Source organism: Silurus aristotelis (genome assembly GCF_946808225.1).
Source record: "Silurus aristotelis genome assembly, chromosome: 15".
Lineage (NCBI taxonomy): Eukaryota > Metazoa > Chordata > Actinopteri > Siluriformes > Siluridae > Silurus > Silurus aristotelis.
The window spans coordinates 13,581,773-13,601,182 of NC_139588.1; the positions used below are offsets into that span (position 1 = coordinate 13,581,773).

The 19,410-nt window shown below is 35.2% G+C and overlaps 1 protein-coding gene across 1 annotated transcript in view; it reads right to left on the reverse strand.

Annotated features, from left to right (window-relative positions):
* Positions 1 to 1,052: 1,052 nt before the first annotated feature.
* The window catches only part of LOC310737643 (phospholipase B1, membrane-associated-like), a 23,790-nt gene continuing 5,432 nt past the window's right edge, over positions 1,053 to 19,410 (reverse strand). Inside the window, exons 12-43 of the mRNA XM_083562100.1 lie at positions 19,117 to 19,215; positions 18,923 to 19,003; positions 18,768 to 18,836; positions 18,535 to 18,618; positions 17,882 to 17,942; positions 16,822 to 16,880; positions 15,483 to 15,550; positions 15,221 to 15,264; positions 14,755 to 14,863; positions 14,617 to 14,668; positions 14,249 to 14,329; positions 12,004 to 12,069; positions 11,311 to 11,411; positions 10,974 to 11,055; positions 9,317 to 9,418; positions 9,039 to 9,134; positions 8,846 to 8,917; positions 8,567 to 8,644; positions 8,311 to 8,371; positions 8,045 to 8,103; positions 7,745 to 7,812; positions 6,910 to 6,953; positions 5,781 to 5,883; positions 5,537 to 5,588; positions 5,191 to 5,271; positions 5,018 to 5,083; positions 4,531 to 4,625; positions 3,807 to 3,888; positions 3,536 to 3,640; positions 3,337 to 3,432; positions 2,102 to 2,176; positions 1,053 to 1,908 (exon numbers count right to left, since the gene is read on the reverse strand). Coding sequence (XP_083418226.1) covers positions 1,639 to 1,908; positions 2,102 to 2,176; positions 3,337 to 3,432; positions 3,536 to 3,640; positions 3,807 to 3,888; positions 4,531 to 4,625; positions 5,018 to 5,083; positions 5,191 to 5,271; positions 5,537 to 5,588; positions 5,781 to 5,883; positions 6,910 to 6,953; positions 7,745 to 7,812; positions 8,045 to 8,103; positions 8,311 to 8,371; positions 8,567 to 8,644; positions 8,846 to 8,917; positions 9,039 to 9,134; positions 9,317 to 9,418; positions 10,974 to 11,055; positions 11,311 to 11,411; positions 12,004 to 12,069; positions 14,249 to 14,329; positions 14,617 to 14,668; positions 14,755 to 14,863; positions 15,221 to 15,264; positions 15,483 to 15,550; positions 16,822 to 16,880; positions 17,882 to 17,942; positions 18,535 to 18,618; positions 18,768 to 18,836; positions 18,923 to 19,003; positions 19,117 to 19,215 — 2,661 coding nt within the window. The 3' untranslated portion in view covers positions 1,053 to 1,638. The remainder of the gene's footprint in view (positions 1,909 to 2,101; positions 2,177 to 3,336; positions 3,433 to 3,535; positions 3,641 to 3,806; positions 3,889 to 4,530; positions 4,626 to 5,017; positions 5,084 to 5,190; positions 5,272 to 5,536; positions 5,589 to 5,780; positions 5,884 to 6,909; positions 6,954 to 7,744; positions 7,813 to 8,044; positions 8,104 to 8,310; positions 8,372 to 8,566; positions 8,645 to 8,845; positions 8,918 to 9,038; positions 9,135 to 9,316; positions 9,419 to 10,973; positions 11,056 to 11,310; positions 11,412 to 12,003; positions 12,070 to 14,248; positions 14,330 to 14,616; positions 14,669 to 14,754; positions 14,864 to 15,220; positions 15,265 to 15,482; positions 15,551 to 16,821; positions 16,881 to 17,881; positions 17,943 to 18,534; positions 18,619 to 18,767; positions 18,837 to 18,922; positions 19,004 to 19,116; positions 19,216 to 19,410) is intronic.

A 19,410-nucleotide genomic window follows, 5' to 3' on the forward strand; every position in this document is an offset into this window, starting at 1 on the left:
CTACAAACGCTTCCCGCTGCTGATAAATTTTTTTTACGAGATCAGCCCAGGAGCAAAAACTTATAAACAAATCTGTTTATTTACAATTTAACTGTTCTAATGTAAACACAGTTCGAAACCTGATAGGACGTTTGTGTTGTGTGCACTTTTTATGGAGTGGAAATTGAAGCTCTAAACATGTGTCCAGAGTATAAACTTCATATGTCATAATAACATCTCTGAGTACCTGGTAATATGGTACAGTTGGCAGATTCTCAGAAATCAAAATAATAAAAGCATTAACATTTCTCTTCTTCTTCTTCTTCTTCTTCTTCTTCTTCTTTTAGCTTCTCCCATTAGGAGATCACAGCGGATCATTCGTCTCCATACCCCCATCCTCTACATCTGCCTCTTTTAAAACAACTACCTGCATGTCTTCCCTCACTACATCCATAAACCTCCTTCTTGGCCTTTCTCTTTTCCTCCTTCCTGGTGGCTCCATATTCAGCATTCTTCTACCGATATACCCCATGTCCCTCCTCTGCACATGTCTAAACCATCTCAATCGGGCCTCTCTCACTTTGTCTCCAAAACGTCCTAACGCGCTGTCCCTCTAATAAACTCATTTCTAATCTTGTCCATCCTTGTCACTCCTAATGAAAATCTCCAACTCTGCTACCTCCAGCTCCACCTCCTGTCTTTTACTCAATGCCACTGTCTCTAATCTATACAACACCACAGGTCTCACCACAGTCCTATAAACTTTTCCTTTCACTCTTGCAGATACTCTTCTATCACAAATCACTCCTGCCACTCCACCCTGCCAGCACTCTTTTCTTTACTTCTCTAACACTCTCCATTACTTTGCACTGTTGACCCCAGATACCTAAACTCCTCCACCTTCACCACCTTTCTGCAACCACAAAAAGCGTTAACATTACTATTTAATTTATTATTATTATTATTATTATTATTATTATTATTATTATTATTATTACTATTATTATTATTATTATCTATTATTGCGTTCCAGTATCACATTTACACATTGTAATATTAAAGTCACACTACAGTTTTGTACAAAATTATATTTTTTATTACAAATAAAATTACAATGATCTCGAGAATTACAGTATAGAATATTCCTCATGGGTTACATAAAGTTGCAAAGCCTTTATATCATATATAATCATATGATAATTATTGTGAAGCTGTTCTGAGGACAAAAGTGTGACACATTGGGGAGTAACATTAACTCTAAAATTAGATTAGGTGTTTAAACTTCAACTTTTTTTTTCAGGGCACTGTATCATGGCGTACCGTGTTTAGACACCAGCTCATTGGGATATGTGAGGACAAATATTTCACTGTATTGTGATAAATTTGTGTATTGCAACTGTGCATTTCTAATAAGAGTATGTGATAATGAGTAGGTGTCTAATAAGTAGGTGTTAGAAATGTTTATAACATGACTGCCATTACAGTTGCTTGCTAACATTAAATAACAACAGTAGCGAAGCTACACTTAAAGGATTAAGTACCCTTTTGCATTCAACCCTTACAGCCTTGTGTGTGTGTTGTCTTGTCATAAACATACACAACCAATTTGATAAATGAATTGCAGTCCAAAGTCAATGGCACTGTAATTGTATCTCAGTGCTAGAAGCTAGTTCCCTTAATCTCTGTTTCCCTTTCCCTTACTTTAGCTTCATTCTTCTGCTTCTTAATAAACCGGCGCATAAATAGCCATGTAAACCCCCAACCAAGGAGTAAACCTGCAACCCCAAATATGGCTGGTACCCACACAGGAATGCCACCAGTACAGGGAGCTGGGGTGCTGGACACTGCAGTGCTGGACACTGGGGTGCTTGTAGGTGTTGTGAAGTAAGGGTGGCTGTTCATCTTGGTATAAATAAATGGTCTGGGAGTCTGACATGGAGAAAACAAGCATAAAAGACAAAAAAAAGTTTAAACAATAGAAATATCATACTGTATATAATGATTAAAGCACTTCTTCACTTCACTTGAACATAACATTTAAATACACACATCTTTATTATTCTCTGAACAGTATCTATTACTGTTGTACAATCCATTATCAGTTATGACCGATCACACTCACCTCTGTTGGGCACTTAACTTTTGTGCGATCATATGTAAAGTTGTTAAAGGTCTGCTTATTTCCAACTGGTTCCAACTAGACAAACAGGGAAACAGTGTGCAATATTAATGCAAAAATAATAAACTGGAATACAGTATTCCAGGAATACTGGAATTCACCCTGCAGTGAGTTCATTATTAGGCACATTCAACAAACATTCAAACAGCTGGAAATTCCAATCCAGCTACATGCAAGTTTGTGAACAGGAGGAAAAGAGAAGAGCTCAGAAACTCACATAGCATGTGAAGTAACTTAAGCTTAGGAAAGAATTAAGGACCTTGGAGCGATGAAGCTACGCATTGCACCTATTATCTAACAATTAGTATATTGGCTTATTTAGATTTCATATTTTGATGTATATTTTTTTCCTTACTCAAAATGTTAGGATTTTACATTTTAAATAAGAATGCAATCAGTAAATTTGCAGTGACTTTACAGTCATTTGATGGATTATAGATATCTTTGCATTAAAGGGAATCTTCTTCTTCTTCTTCTTCTTTCAACTTCTCCCATTAGGGGTCACCACAGTGGATCATCCGTCTCCATACCCCCCTGTCCTCTACATCTGCCTCTTTCACACCAACTACCTGCATCCTCACCCTCACCACATCCATGAACCTCCTCCTTGGCCTTCCTCTTTTCCTCCTTCCTGGTGGCTCCATCCGCAGCATTCTTCTACCAATATAACTCATGTCCCTCCTCTGAACATTTCCAAACCATCTCAATCTCGCCTCCCTCACCTTGTCACCAAAACATCCTACATTGGCTGTCCCTCTAATAAACTCATTTCTAATCTTGTCCATCCTCGTCACTCCCAACGAAAACCTCATCATATTCAGCTCTGCTACCTCCAGCTCCACCTCCTGTTTTTTACTCAATGCCACTGTCTCTAATCCATACAACATCGCAGGTCTCACCACAGTCCTATAAATTTTCCCTTTCATTAAATTTCATTAAAGGGAATTGAACCACAAAAACCAAAGAAAAGACCAGTTCAAAACAACAACAACAACAACAACAAAAACAACAACAACAACAACAACAACAACAACAACAATATACTAACTTATTAGTAAGTAACATTGTTCCTCAGGTCATGTTTAATTTGTCACATACAAATGGAAAATGTACAATGTGTCAAGTACTGTACTTTAAAGCATCTTCTAGATAGAGATCAGTTCAGTTCAGAGCCTTACCATGTTATTCCAAAGAGAAATGGCCATCTCAGCTTGTGCCCGCTCGCTAAAATGGAAGCAGTCTAATGTAAAGTAACTTAGATCAGGATTTCCATCCTGGAATATGTAAAGAACAGGAAATAAAGTGAATTGTTAGCATTTTGTAATCAGCCAGAGCCATATTGTGAAGCCAGTGTTCAAGAATTGAACACACACTCACTTTATCTGAAGGAATGGTTGTGTTTTGAAGATAAGGCTGAAGAACAACAGTGAAATCTTCATGTCCATCATAACGTTGCCCCGATATTAGCCGTTCCAACTCAGTCTAACAAGCAGAGGTTAGTGTAATATAAAGTTAAAAGACAGACCATTCATTGCATCCTGGTATCATGTCAGTCTTAGTATGAAAAATTTTAAAAAGTGATATAGACTACAGGGTCAAAATTCTATAATAAAATCTTGTAAAAAACAACAACTTTTATTCGAGTTACCTGATATTCTTGATTGATGAGCTTTAGTGCCATCAGCTCTGATGAGTTGTCAGCTGGAGTCATTAGACATGGACAGACATCTCTGAAAACCACAGACACATAAATAAAAAGTAGAACTGCAAGGATCTCCACAAGGTCTAAAGGCCTGACTAACAATACACTCCAGAAAATAAAGATCAGAACATACAGAACAGTAAGTAAATTAGAACTTTAGATTACTGTACTGAGTCTACTGTAATTTTGGATAAAATGGAGGCCAATCTTCATTATTGAATTTATCAGTACTCCATATGACTAGAGGACAAAACTGAACTGTCTCCAAAAAATCTATATACATATATTATATCAAACTGCATTTGTCTCTAGTTAGATCAAGACCAAATGTAGGCCAAGATCAGATCTGTTAAAGTAGGATTTTACAATACCTAATGTAACCCAAGTTTAAACTCACAACTAAGCAGATACATCTGCATGACACACTGTATGTACAGTATGTATTGTAGCCATATAAAATCATATGTAAATCAAGAAATGCAAGAACCAGCTTAGACAAGGGGAGTCACAAGCACTACTACAGAAAACCAAAACCCACAACAGACTTTCCTCCACTTTTCTTTTAACTGTAAAAGTACTATGTCTTTTGTGGTTTAGAAAATATTTTTAGACAGAGGCTTTTCATGGAATGCATCTTTATGCAGAAATGATTTGATAAAAGTTTAGAAACCTGGGGAAAAAACTGCAGCCTAATGAACTCTTCATGACCATCCTTAAGACCTCGATTTCTGGAACTGTAAGAACATTTACTAGAACACGAGGCACCTGCATTGGAGGAAATAGAGGGCAATTTACTTAAGATAACCATAATGTTAATGATTCATTACCCCTACTCACTATATAATGTTACTTTGATACAATCATGATAACATTGTCTTAATCTTTCGTTTAGGGCTACATCAAATTGAGGGACTTCAAAAACCTTTGGCAGTGTAGATCACACTTAACGTGTATATTGTTTCGGATCAGGTGTTGGCTAAAGACTGCAAGATATTTGAGCAATCCCAGCACTACAAAACCTACTGTAGGTAGATTGATTTGTTGAAAACAGATCTAACAAGTCTGAACAAGATTTCCTGCAATTTATCTACAGTTTTTGAGTCAACCAAGGGTTAACGAGTAAACTGATTTTAGTGGGAGCTGCATAATTTCTTGACCTCTTTATACAGCAGATCCAGAGCATTCATGAGGTGATGACTGTAGTTTTGTGGTAAAAAGTTGTTCTGCGTAAAGGAGGAAAAATATTAACACAGTGTTAACAGATAAAGAATTCAGTTGACAATTTCAAGAACAACCACAATACTTCAAACATAACAAAGAAGACACATACCTGGTCCATACAATACTGGCATAAATCACTGACCCCAACAAACACAGTAATTAGCTTCCAGTCCATTTCGAAATCTACATGCTGCAGAAAATGGGTTGATTTCAATTAGGTACTTTTGTAATAAGGGAATGTGAAGGGGATAACAGTGAAAATGCTATATTATAGAGAACAGAGTGGCCCAAATTCAAGAAACAGATGACAGGTTTAAGCTATAATGGCATGTTAAGTTTATTTGTTGAATCTAAGTAAACAACCAAAAAAAAAAAAAAAAATGAATTACACTTTTTTTTTCATAATATTGCATCCTAAAAAGCCCAAACTGTGATAAAGTGAAAATTAACCTCACCTCACTGGATTTTAAGGCCTGAATAAGTCTGTTGACCTGATCTACAAGACCACTAAAAGGGACAAGAGACCACAATTGTTAATACAGCTATATAAATACAAATATAGAAAATAATATATGGACAACTTGAATTTATGGTTGCAACCTTAAAGAAGCTGTATGTAACGTGAACCTCGGTTGGGCTCATATAATAACATATTTTTCAGCAAAAGTGTAAAAGCAGAATGAAGCTGAGAATACTTACGAGGCTGTGGCTCCAGACACGGCCATGTTAAAGCCATCTGTTGCTGACACGCCGTCACCAGTAGAGAACCCCTTTAGAAATGGGTTAAATTTTCTCAGGATATCTGTAAAACACACACACATGAACATACATACACATTTAGTTTAGTATTATGTCAGTGGAGAAACTTTTATTTATATATACTGTTGTGCTGTGGAATATGTTATATTACCAATTATTTATTTGTTCATGTAGTTTTGCCAAGCAAGACAACAGTAACATTTAAATATTTTTTTTATTTAATTTAACCAGAAGCATGAGCTAAATCTGTCAAGAAACACACATTTTCCAACATTGCCTACACTAAATAAATACAGCCAGCTATGTTTGTTGTCTGAAATTATAATAAATGATAACTAACATTATAGCTTCATGCAAACTGGAGGCCAAGATCATCACAAAATCACCTTATACCAATTTTAATATATTAAACATACTTGTTTGTGGTAAAAAAACAGAATGAAATGATGCTACTAATAAAATAAAGCTGTAGACGGCCTGAACAAGGTTTTCTTGTTCAATAGATTGATATTACTGAGCACAGCTGGCCCACAGCTTAAAGGTGAAATGTTAGAAGTGACCCAAGATCATAATAGACTTCCAATTTGTATAAACTTTTTTTCGGCTTCTACCGTTTGGGGGTCGCCACAGCGGACCATCCGCATGTTTGATTTGCCACATGTTTTTAAGCTGGATGCCCTTCCTAACGCAACCCTCCCCATTTATCCGGGCTTGGGACCGGCACTAAGGCTTGTGGGTGGGATTGGTTCCCTGACCGGGGATCGAACCCGGGCCACAGCGGTGAGAGCGCCGCATCCTAACCCCTAGACCACCAGGGAATCTAGACTTCCAATTTATATATATAATCTATAAAATTATTTTATATAATGGTTTATGTTCAAATGATGTTACAAATATTTATTTAATGGATTCCACACTGCTAGCTATGAACCTTCTTTACTTGTTGTCAAGCTTAGCCTCCAGTGCAAAAAGTGGACACACCAAAATGGACACACCAGCCACTGTAAATGCCGTATGCTTTAGAGACAGTAAAATATCTATGTCCAAATTAATGTTAAGAAAAACTCACTTGGTAGTGTTGTAGTAGTGTCCAATGAATAATCACCTCCAATACTGAAACACACACACACACACACACACACACACACACACACACACACACACACACACACACACACACACACACACACACACACACAGTTACATCATGCATTTTGTAAATCCTATTTTACACATTTTACATAACACTTGGTCTTCACACATGAAAGTGTAGTATCTTAAATGTATAGTATCTTAAATGTGTAATATCAAAAGGCCTAAATTCATATTATTCTGCAATGGTGACATTCCTGGAAAGGCCAAAGTTAATTACTGAACCGCCTGGACAGATGGTTCTCTTTAAGCAAAAGTGTAGGAGTAGGCTTTAATGTTATCTCAAAGCTGGTGGGAGATTGGTCTAGGATGTATATCTTCTTGGAAGGCGACCTCTGACCCGTTCACCATATACTTCGAGGTACAGGAAAACGGGATGCGCTTTATGTTTTATGATCTGGGAATGTGAGCCCTGGAAACATCTGGAACACTTCAGTCAGGGCAAAGGCAGGCTTCTCTTTACGTTCAACATTATTGCACAGTAAGCTCATATGCATCTCATTTACATTAAGAGGTGGACCCAGGAAACGGGCAAGCATTTAATGTGTGTAAGCATGGATCTGGAGTCAGACTTTGAATCAGAGCGTGCTGACTCCAGGCTTGACCGGAAGGCCTGTAAAGATGCTATATTTCTGTGTTGAATAAAATCATTATTTACACAAAATACTGTGTCTAAGAAGAGTCCTTCCAGCCGACAACTACACCTCACCAAGACGATGAATATACAACAAAAGAACATTTCTGTATTTTACCTCCATGAAACTCCCCTGTATTCCGTATGGAACTGAGTGTAATTCTGTGATTTTGTTCCAAGGGCAGCCTAGAGAACACACAAATTTATAAATATAAGTAAATATAAATATGATAAAATTATAACTAGAAATTAAATGAATTTTGTATGCCTGAGCACTGCAAGGATTCTTCGAAATCTTATGCAAAACATGCTCGGCAGGTGATAGCAATATCTTATTTATGTATAAGGGATAAAGTAGTCACGTATTATACGACAATGGTGCAGCTGATGAAAGTCAATTAGCACTTCCAGAACTTACAGTAACAGAATCTCCGAGTGCTGCAATAACCCTGATATCCGCAGGGCGCAGATGATGAACTAAACGTATACAAAAATAATATTACAATGATTAAACCTTCATTTAGTTAACCAAACTGTACTGCAAAAAAGCTCTCAAATTACGGCTGTCAACTTACTACTCAATCACTACTCATAAATTCATTAAATTCATTATTAGTAATATTATTATTGTCTTTTTTTATTCCTGTTACTCCTCTTCTTTTTCTGTTTTTCTCTTACGCTTACCTGAGTTGGGGATGCTGATTGATGGCTTGGTTTCTGTGCAGGAGAAATCACTACCCCAGTTCTGGGTAAGACAATAATCACATAATAATAATAATAATAATAATAATAATAATAATAATAATAATAATAATAATAATAATAATAATAATAATAACAACATATATATATATATATATATATATATATATATATATATATATATATATATATATATATATATATATATATATATATATATATGAATAAAAGTACATACTGGAATTTGAGGTGGAGGGGGCAGTGGGCTTTTATATGTGTAATTGCTGTTCACAAAGGTCTGAAAAAAGGGTGAGGTCTGGCAAAGAAGACAACATAATATAAAGTTACAATAAATAAAGTTCTAAAACACTGATGACACAATCCTGCTGTGTGTGTGTGTGTGTGTGTGTAAGAGTGTGTGTGTGTGTGTGTGTGTGTGTGTGTGTGTGTGTGTGTGTGTGTGTGTGTGTGTGTGTGTGTGTGTGTGTGTGTGAAAAGAATGTGAGAGCAGTTTTACCTGTGATGGACATTTAGTCTGAAGTCCTATAGAAAAGTCCTGTTTATGAGTTTTATTCCCCAGCTCCTCTATCTGGGGACAAAGGGAAATCATTAAAAGTTGAAGATGAATTAATGTATATTAGAAGTCATGCAGCATTCATGTAGTTTTATGCTTTTTTTCCCAGGCATCTTGTGAATTTTAATTAACTAACCATGTTGTTCCACAGAGCACGGGCCATTAGAGTTTGTGCCTTCTGACTGAGGTGGAAACAATCAGGAGAGAAAAATGAACGATCAGGTCGTCCATCCTGAGGGAGAGAAAGATAACGAGAGATATTAAAACTCACTAACTGCTCAATAAAAGTATAGATTGTGTCATTATTATTATTATTATTATTATTATTATTATTAGTGAGTAAGTGTGGTAGTGTGTGTGTGTGTGTGTGTGTGTGTGTGTGTGTGTGTGTGCGCGCGCATGTGTGTTCCTAACCAGCATTGGAACTGCTATATCCCTTAGAAAAGGCTGTAGCACCACAGTGAAGTTAGAGTGTGTGTCATAACGGCCAGACTCCACCAACTCTCTCAGCACTCTCTGACAAAACCACACAAAAAAATTAATACCACATGAAAAAAATAAAAAAATAAAACCACACAAACCAACATTCATGGGCATAATGTACATTATAAATTCGATATAAATGAACATGTTTTGTTCTTGTTTCACTATAAAGAGGGTTTAGCTAAACTTCTGTAAAACCAGCTGGCTATTAAGGTAAACTTACTGTAGCAAGAGAAAAAAAAACTAGTACTAATAGTTCAATTACAAACAAAACTAATAGTTTATTAGCTCACTGGCAAAATGAAGGTTTATTAGTGAACCAGTCTGGTAAAATCTTCCAGGTAAAATAAAAATGCTAAACTGCTAAACAGTGTGCGAAATAAAAAAATAAAAAAATAAATTAAATATAAAAAGATATATACTATTAAAAGATATATATATGCTGCCTCGTTGAGGCAGTAATTGCATGCATTTTAACTATAGCAATAGAGTATGCGTGTGCTTTTTGTAGAGTGCTTTCAAATTGTTCTTTTATTGGTCATCTTTCTTAACTCAAAGGTAAACATGTGTATTAATACTTCATATAAAACATCACCATGAAATATACCTAGTTACTATGAAATATACATTATGATAGCCCACTGACTGTAAACAGAGCTTTCATGGATTCTGACATAATTTTAAACAGCATTATTACCCAGATATTTTTGTAAAAGCTGTCTTTTATATATATATGTACAGAAGCGCATTGCATTCACAAAGAAAAATAAATCACAGAAAGGATCTCATTATGACTTAATATTTCATAATTATGACTTAATATCTTATAATTATGACTTAATATCTTATAATTATGACAATATCTTATAATTATGTGACCCTGATCCCATAATTATGAGATAAGTATCTCATAATTAATTTATCATAATAAAAATCTAACAGTATCTTAGTTTAATTAGCTACTGGACATGTCCTCGCTGACCTGCTCCTCCTGCTAATTAATTTAGTTACGGTAAGTCTTGCTTTAATTATTATTATTATTTTTTTTTTTTTTATTAATTTTTTTACTATTATTATTATTATATTTTAACATCTGATGATTTTATCAATATTATAATTATTATTATTATGATTATTATATTATATTATATTACATTATTATATTCTGACTATCCACTTGATAAAAGTTTGTTTTATCAGTCAGAATGTGTAACATATTTTAGTAGTCAATGTTAAAATATACTACTACTACTACTACTACTACTACTACTACTACTACTACTACTACTACTACTACTACTACTACTACTACTACTAATAGTTAATGCCCCGTATCTATTTACTGAAGCAAGACTTACCGTAACTAAGTGAATTAGCAGGAGGGGCAGGTCAGCGAGGAAAAGTCCAGTAGCTAATTAAACTAATATACAGTCATCAGGCTAAACCATATGATATCTGCTACATCTACAATTCTTTTTTTCTTTGTGAATGCAATGCGCTTCCATACTTCCGTATATATGAAATCTTATAAGCAATTTAAATAAGATTGCATTCTGTTGTGGCACAATGATAAACATCAGTGTTTCACCTGATAAGCTCTATTCCGAACTTCTATGTCCTGCAAAGCGTCTGATCCATCTTCTGGTGAAATAACGCAGGAACAGAGTATGCTATGGAACCAAGTATTATTATTATTATTATTATTATTATTATTATTATTATTATTATTATTATTATTATTATTATTATTATTATTATTATTATTATTATTATTATAAGTAGCAGTTGCAATAGTTATTAATATATAGTTATTAATAATAATAATAGTAATAATAGTAGTATTTTAATGATTTATTAATAATTTATTTTGTGTCCATCCTGTATTAAAGTCACTTAGTCAGATCTACATAGTCATGCTCACACACCTCACAAGCCATGTGGGGCAGCGCAGAGTGGAGTCCTGGTGCATGGCTCTCAGCGGGGTGATGTGAATTGGCTCCACCAGATTAACAATAGCACGAGGAACCTGAACATTCAACACATAAAACATACATAGCATATACCCAAGTTTATTTTTACACTATAAAGTATATGTCAACTGTCTCCTTTAATAAGATAATACCTGCACATTCCAGCAGTTATCTAATCATCCAATCATATGGAAGTAGCACAATGCAAAAAAAAAAAAATTTAATTCAGAGAATACAGCTTTAGTTATTGTTCACGTCAAACATTAGAATAGGCCTATTTATATGCCTAATTAAGCTATTCACTTATTACACCAATTTTTACTCTTATTTTAGTGTGAACAACTATCTCAATCCCATCATATTCATGATTCATTTTTAATTTGTTCCTTTATTCATTTTCAATTCATCCTGGTCAGGTTGGTAGTGGATCCAGTGGAGCCTATCCCAGGAACACTAGGTTTAAGGCAGAAATACTCCCTGGATGGATGAAGTCTATCATATTGTATTATCCAGACATGTTCACTCAATATAGATAAAACATTCCACATGAAACATTTCCCAATCATTTCTACCAGAATAAATTTTCTTTAGCAAAGGGATTATTTTGGGTTCATATTTGCGACTTTATAAATAGACTTGACATCTCACCTCAGAGTGGAGGAAGTCCAGTGCTACCTTAATTCGGTTAACAAAGTTCTCCGGGGAAAAATACATCTGTGAATAAAAGACAGAATGAAACAACAGACTGTCTTGCCTGTTTATTTGTCTATATGGTTGTGATTTACAAAAATTTCCAGTTCCATAAATAGTTATATTTTCCAAAACCTATTTTACACTGATCGTTCCATTTGTTACAGATCTCTGATACATATCTATCTATCTATCTATCTATCTATCTATCTATCTATCTATCTATCTATCTATCTATCTATCTATCTATCTATCTATCTATCTATCTATCTATCTATCTATCTATCTATCTATCTATCTATCTATCTATCTATCCGTATACGTATATACAGTGAGGAGAATAAGTATTTGAACACCCTGCTATTTTGCAAGTTCTCCCACTTAGAAATCATGGAGGGGTCTGAAATAGTCATCGTAGGTGCATGTCCACTGTGAGAGACATAATCTAAAAAAAAAAATCCAGAAATCACAATGTATGATTTTTAAACTATTTATTTGTATGATACAGCTGCAAATAAGTATTTGAACACCTGTTTATCAGCTAGAATTCTGACCCTCAAAGACCTGTTAGTCTGCCTTTAAAATGTCCACCTCCACTACATTTATTATCCTAAATTAGATGCACCTGTTTGAGGTTGTTAGCTGCATAAAGACACCTGTCCACCCCATACAATCAGTAAGAATCCAACTACTAACATGGACAAGACCAAAGAGCTGTCAAAGACACTAGAGACAAAATTGTACACCTCCACAAGACTGGAAAGGGCTGTGGGGAAATTGCCAAGCAGCTTGGTGAAAAAAGGTCCACTTTTGGAGCAATCATTAGAAAAAGGAAGAAGCTAAACATGACTGTAAATCTCCCTCGGACTGGGGCTCCATGCAGGATCTCACCTCTCAATGATCCTATGGAAGGTGAGAAATCAGCCCAGAACTACACGGGAGGAGCTGGTCAATGACCTGAAAAGAGCTGGGACCACCGTTTCCAAGGTTACTGTTGATAATACACTAAGACGTCATGGTTTGAAATCATGCATGGCACGGAAGGTTTCCCTGCTTAAACCAGCACATGTCCAGGCACGTCTTAAGTTTGCCAATGACCATTTGGATGATCCAGAGGAGTCATGGGAGAAAGTCATGTGGTCAGATGAGACCAAAATAGAACTTTTGGGTCATAATTCCACTAAACGTGTTTGGAGGAAGAAGAATGATGAGTACCATCCCAAGAACACCATCCCTACTGTGAAGCATGGGGGTGGTAGCATCATGCTTTGGGGGTGTTTTTCTACACATGGGACAGGGCGACTGCACTGTATTAAGGAGAGAATGACCGGGGGCATGTATTGCGAGATTTTGGGGAACAACCTCCTTCTCTCAGTTAGAGCATTGAAGATGGGTCTTCCAACATGACAATGTCCCGAAGCACACAGCCAGGATAAGCAAGGAGTGGCTCTGTAAGAAGCATAGCAAGGTTCTGGCGTGGCCTAGCCAGTCTCCAGACCTAAACCCAATAGAGAATCTTTGGAGGGAGCTCAAACTCCGTGTTTCTCAGCGACAGGCCAGAAACCTGACTGATCTAGAGAAGATCTGTGTGGAGGAGTGGGCCAAAATCCCTCCTGCAGTGTGTGCAAACCTGGTGAAAAACTACAGGAAACGTTTGACCTCTGTAATTGCAAACAAAGGCTACTGTACCAAATATTAACATTGACTTTCTCAGGTGTTCAAATACTTATTTGCAGCTGTATCATACAAATAAATAGTAAAAAAATCATACATTGTGATTTCTGGATTTTCTTTTTTAGATTATGTCTCTCACAGTGGACATGCACCTACTATGACAACTTAATGATGAAGATTTTCCTCACTATATATATATATATATATATATATATATATATATATATATATATATATATATATATATATATATATAGTATTTATTACATTTTTTTCCCAGTTCCATTTTTATGTTTGACAAAAAAATTGTGGCTAAATACTTTTAATTTATTTGAACAAAAATGCAATAACATTGATCTATATAAATAACTATGATGTGTAAGATTCTATTTACAATATTATACAAATGATTTACAAATAATCCAAATATAATGGCACAAACAAACGTTGTACAGAAACGTCATGTATAAAAAATTTCTAATATACAATACATTAAGTCAAAAATGTTTTTAGGATTATATGGACATACTGGTTTTTGGCAGGAGTCACAAAAATCATTGCCTCCGATGAACATGGTGATCACCTTCCAATCTGAATAGAAATTGATACGCTGTGGAAAACAATCAAGAATATATGTATAGTCAATAACATTTAATATATAAATACTATAAGTGCTATCCTGATTATTATCATTATGATTATTACTATCATGATCATGACAATTATTGTTATTTTTATTATTATTAGTAGTAGTAGCATTCAATTGGATAATATAATATAATATAATATAATATAATATAATATAATATAATATAATATAATATAATATAATATAATATAATATAATATAATATAATATAATATAATGACAGTTGATGAGTGCAAGTAATTCCTTACATTATCAGTCTTCATTCTTTGGACCAGTGCTTCAACTTGCCTCTGCATGTCACTGATAATCAAATCAAGTATGTTAACTTTTTATTAATAATGTTATACAAAAAAAAAACAGTTAAAGGACACAAGTAATAAACTCACGAGCTCTTGGCTCCTGCAACGGCCTGGTTAAGGAAAGCTTGTTTGCTGTTCTGTTTCCCTGTTCCAACTGAAAATCCTGTAAGATCCGGATTAAATACACGTAGGATGTCTGACAGAGAATGAACAGAAAACTGTGATAAGTAAAAAATGTAAAATTCATATAAGACAACATACTTCATATATTTGTATAATCAGTGATTTTAGCAGAATGTAGCTGAAGTTAGCCAGTTACTTCAGGGTTCAATCCAAAGCCAGGCAAGCGAATTACTAGCTAAGATAGAATGCCTAAATGTTAGTAAAGACAGGATGCTTTATAGATTTAGTTTGTAGAGATGTCTCACTGTCATGAGTTGCAAGGACTTCACCATTACTACAAAAACTTTTCTGATTTGAAAATCACTGACCTCACCTTTAATGATATAATATTTAAATACATTATAAAGTCAAAAAGTTTTTTTAAACGAACTGGGAAGTGTAGTGGCAGTAGACAGGTTGCCGTCTCCTCCAATGCTGTCAAACACAAAAGACATCAAAGTAAGACTAGTGATATGGTGATATAATACTGTCATACTTATATAGGTAGTGCTATGCTTTACTGTGATTTCTACAATGTATTTTAACATTATGTTACTGATGCCACATTCACTTTCTGTTGTTCTATTGTTATACCATATCAAGTTAATAGAAGCAAAGCATTATTCACAAAGCTGTAACATTGTTGTTGTTACCTCCATGATAATCCTCTGTACTGTGTCAGCACATCCACCAGGTTTGTAGACGCAACACCATTCCCTGCCTTCACATAGGATTGGGACATGTTTAAAGGAGTGCAGTGACTTTGTAATTAAATGCTGTACTTAACCAGAAAAAAAGCACCATGTACCAAATAAAAGACTACACTTGCACAAAGTTAAGGATTTTGTAGGATCAGTGTCAGGTGTATGATTAACCAATATTATCAAGGAAACTGGCTTTTCAATATGTGCTGTTAAAATTTTGAAAATCATGAGACATTGGCAATGTTGTGGACAGTAAATTGAGTAGTTAGCCAAGGAAACTTATTATAGTGGATGAAACACAAAGACAGATCATTACACATCATCATTGTAAGATGTCCAGCAATGCCATCAGCAAAGAACTGGCAGAATCCAGTGAGACTCAGATACACCCATTTACTGTCTGGAGACGTCTGGCCAGAAATTGTCATTGTGTAAGAATTACAGCCAAAATGCCATACTTCTGACATGGAAACAAGGCTAAGCGACTCAACTATGCACGAGAACATAAGAACATGGCAGCATGTGCTCTGGATTGATGAAAAATTATTCATTATATATATTTGACTGCAGCAGGAGAGAGTTTGTTTGCCAAAGGGCAGGAGATTTGTTCAATAATGAGTGTCTGCAGGCATTAGTAAAGCATGGTAGACGTGTAAATTGAGATAGGACAGGATTAATTGTGTCTTTAATGCTGAGAAATACAGGCAGATACTTATCAATCATGCAATACCATCAGAGAGGCATCTGATTGGCCCCAAATTTATTCTGCAGCAGGACAACGACCCCAAACATATAGTCAATGTCATTAAGAACTATGTTTAGCATAAAGAATAACAAGGAGTGTAATGGAGGTAATAGTTTTGGCCCCCATGAGCCCCTTCTCTCAACATCATTGAGTCTGCCTGGGATTACGGTATATATTATATTGAGGCAGCATATATATATATATATATATATATATATATATATATATATATATATATATATATATATATATATATATATATATATATATATAAAATTACATAAAAAGTACATTTAAAAATATATTTTGCTTTTAGATAATGCATTAGAAGCAGTACATTTATATGAATCACTGCTTTATCTGAAAGTTGTCACTATTTTCAGAGCTACTTTTATAGATAACACACAAAAATAATGATATAAAAGAGCACTATATTTTATGCTCAGATCCAAAATGATCATACTGAAAGTGAAATTAGGTAACACAAATGGATATTGGCTAAAGTGTTCTCTAAGTTAATGGGTGTGTGTGTGTCTCACAGACCGTTAGGGAATCACCAACTGCTCCCACAACTCGGATGTCAGCCGGCCTTACTGCATGCACTGTAGAGACAAGCAATATTTCCAGGTACACGGCCTTGTAGCAATTTGTATGATTATAATTTGAAATGATATGCTATTAAAGTGTGACAAACAGCTCTTCCCTTATAAATAGAACCCAAAATATTAATGACAACTCATAGTTACTCTACAGTAATACAGTATCAGGAGAATATAAATGATAAAAACACTAATGACTTTTCTTACCAGGTGTACACTAGTCATCCTGATATTAGTATATAATTTAATTTTATTCAATTGAAATGGTCCATATAAAATAAAATATGCTAAATAAAATGTATATTTGACATTATTTGATCTCACAAATAAGACATTGCAATACAATGTCTTATTTGTGAAGCCCATATATCATTCAGTCTTTATCAAATTTTTATTTAGAACATTGTTCGGTGCTCTATTTGCTATATAGCTTTCCCAAAGTGTTACTAATGTTTTCTTAGCTAAATCAACCAAATTTTACTTTCTTTTCGGCTTCTCCCGTTAGGGGTCGCCACAGCGGATCCTCCGCACGTTTGATTTTGGCACATGTTTTACGCTGGATGCCCTTCCTAACACAACCCTCCCCAATTTATCCGGGCTTGGGACCGGCACTAAGAGTGGCTGGGGATGGTTCCCTGACCGGGAATCGAACCCGGGTCGCAGCGGTGGGAGCGCTGCATCTTAACCACTAGACCACCAGGGGACCTGCTAAATCAACCAAATAAAGTTTAAAAAATAACATTCAGTTTTAATGAAAATTGATGGTTCTGGTTTGTTTATTTATGTCACATAGAACCTACATAAGTGCCTTGTGTACTCTGATATAAGCTAAAAAAAAAAAAAAAAAACATATATATTTTACAAGATTCATAGTGTAATTATTAAGAACTGTTTTAATATGAGAAAAGATAAACTGAGTGTTAATTGGCAGAGGTGTAATTCTGCCATGGATTCAATAAAAATGTGTTGTGTTAAAGTTTAGGAGTGTGTGAGTGTGTGTATACCTGAGGTTGGGACTGTGTTGGAGGGACTTAGGTCTTCACAATCCATGTTAGTGCCCAATACCTTCAATAACACCAAAAACAGACCGGATTTACATTTACATTTATGGCATTTGGTAGACATATTTTTTTCCAGAGTGAGTCTGGATAATGATTTCATTTTATACAACTGAGCATTTGAGGGTCAAGGGCCTTGCTCAAGGGCCCAGCAGGGTTTATAGGGTTTCAGCCATTATGTCTTGCCAAGGTCAAAGAAATCTGCTTTGATGCCCTCAGAATTAACAGTGTTGGCATCTGTAGCATCAAATACATGACAATGAAACTGTCGCTTTAACCAATTTGATTTCGAGTTGGTGACAACGGGGCCATCTATCAGGTGTACAATAACGTCAGCAATAGGACACCACTGAATGCCTAAGTGTGAAACACAGCACGCCACTGCATTAAGCATATCGTTATGAACTCTTTGAACTTGATTAGATAAGACTGAGTTAGTTAAATGTAATGATTGGTGGCTGCAATAATTCTGCACTATTTTATACAGTAGTAGTATAAAGATTTAACATGGTAGGTCCAGCTGACAAGTGTTCTTCATCCTTTATGTGATTTAATTTCAGGAGATTTGACTTAGTTAAGATGTAAATTAATTTATTTACATTATCAGCAGCTGGATCAGCTTCTCTGGATGATGGACTCATTGCGGATGGAGAGTTCTTCTCTGTTCTGAGAAACGGTTGATGCTGTATAATGAGATATAATAATAATAATAATAAGTGCGAGTGTGTGCTGTTGCTAATACATGTTTAAGAACACCAACATTTATACATTCTGATCATTGCTGCATGATTTTTAAAATAGTATGTAGTGTCAATTTTCTTGTGAATCATACCTCAGTTGGACACCGTATCATTGGTATATTAAAGTTGTTCAGATTCTCCTGCTTGGTGTTTGGCTGGAGCTGTAAACAGTTAAATAAAAAATAATATTAGCTTCTCTATGTGAAGCATGATGGATATCCATGCTTTGTGTGTTATTTTGACATACAAGGTTTTCCCAGAGCTGCCAAAAGAGTATCTGTGCTTGAAGGTCATTCCGATTCTCAAAAATCTCTAAAGTCAACTCATACTTCAGACAGGACACAAATAAAGGAAGAAAAAGCCTGTTGGTTATTTTCATATTTTTATTTCTTCATTGTGATAATCTTTCTTTTACTGCTGTAACAAATAAAACATTCTTACACGGTTGACATCTGAAAACAGAGGAATGTCCTGAATCTGCACAGTGAAATCCTCTCTGGTGTACCAGTCCTTCTCTCTAAGTGTCTTTTTTAAAACTTCCTGGGAAAATAAAAAAACACCAAAAACCAGGTGTAAGGAAGGCAAACATTTGAAATGTAAATAATGATTTCAGGTTGGTGGGGAGTTCCTGCCGCAAGTGGAGGAGTTTAAGTATCTTGGGGTTTTGTTCACGAGTGAGGGAAGGGTGGAACGGGAGATTGACAGACGGATCGGTGCAGCTTCTGCAGTAATGCG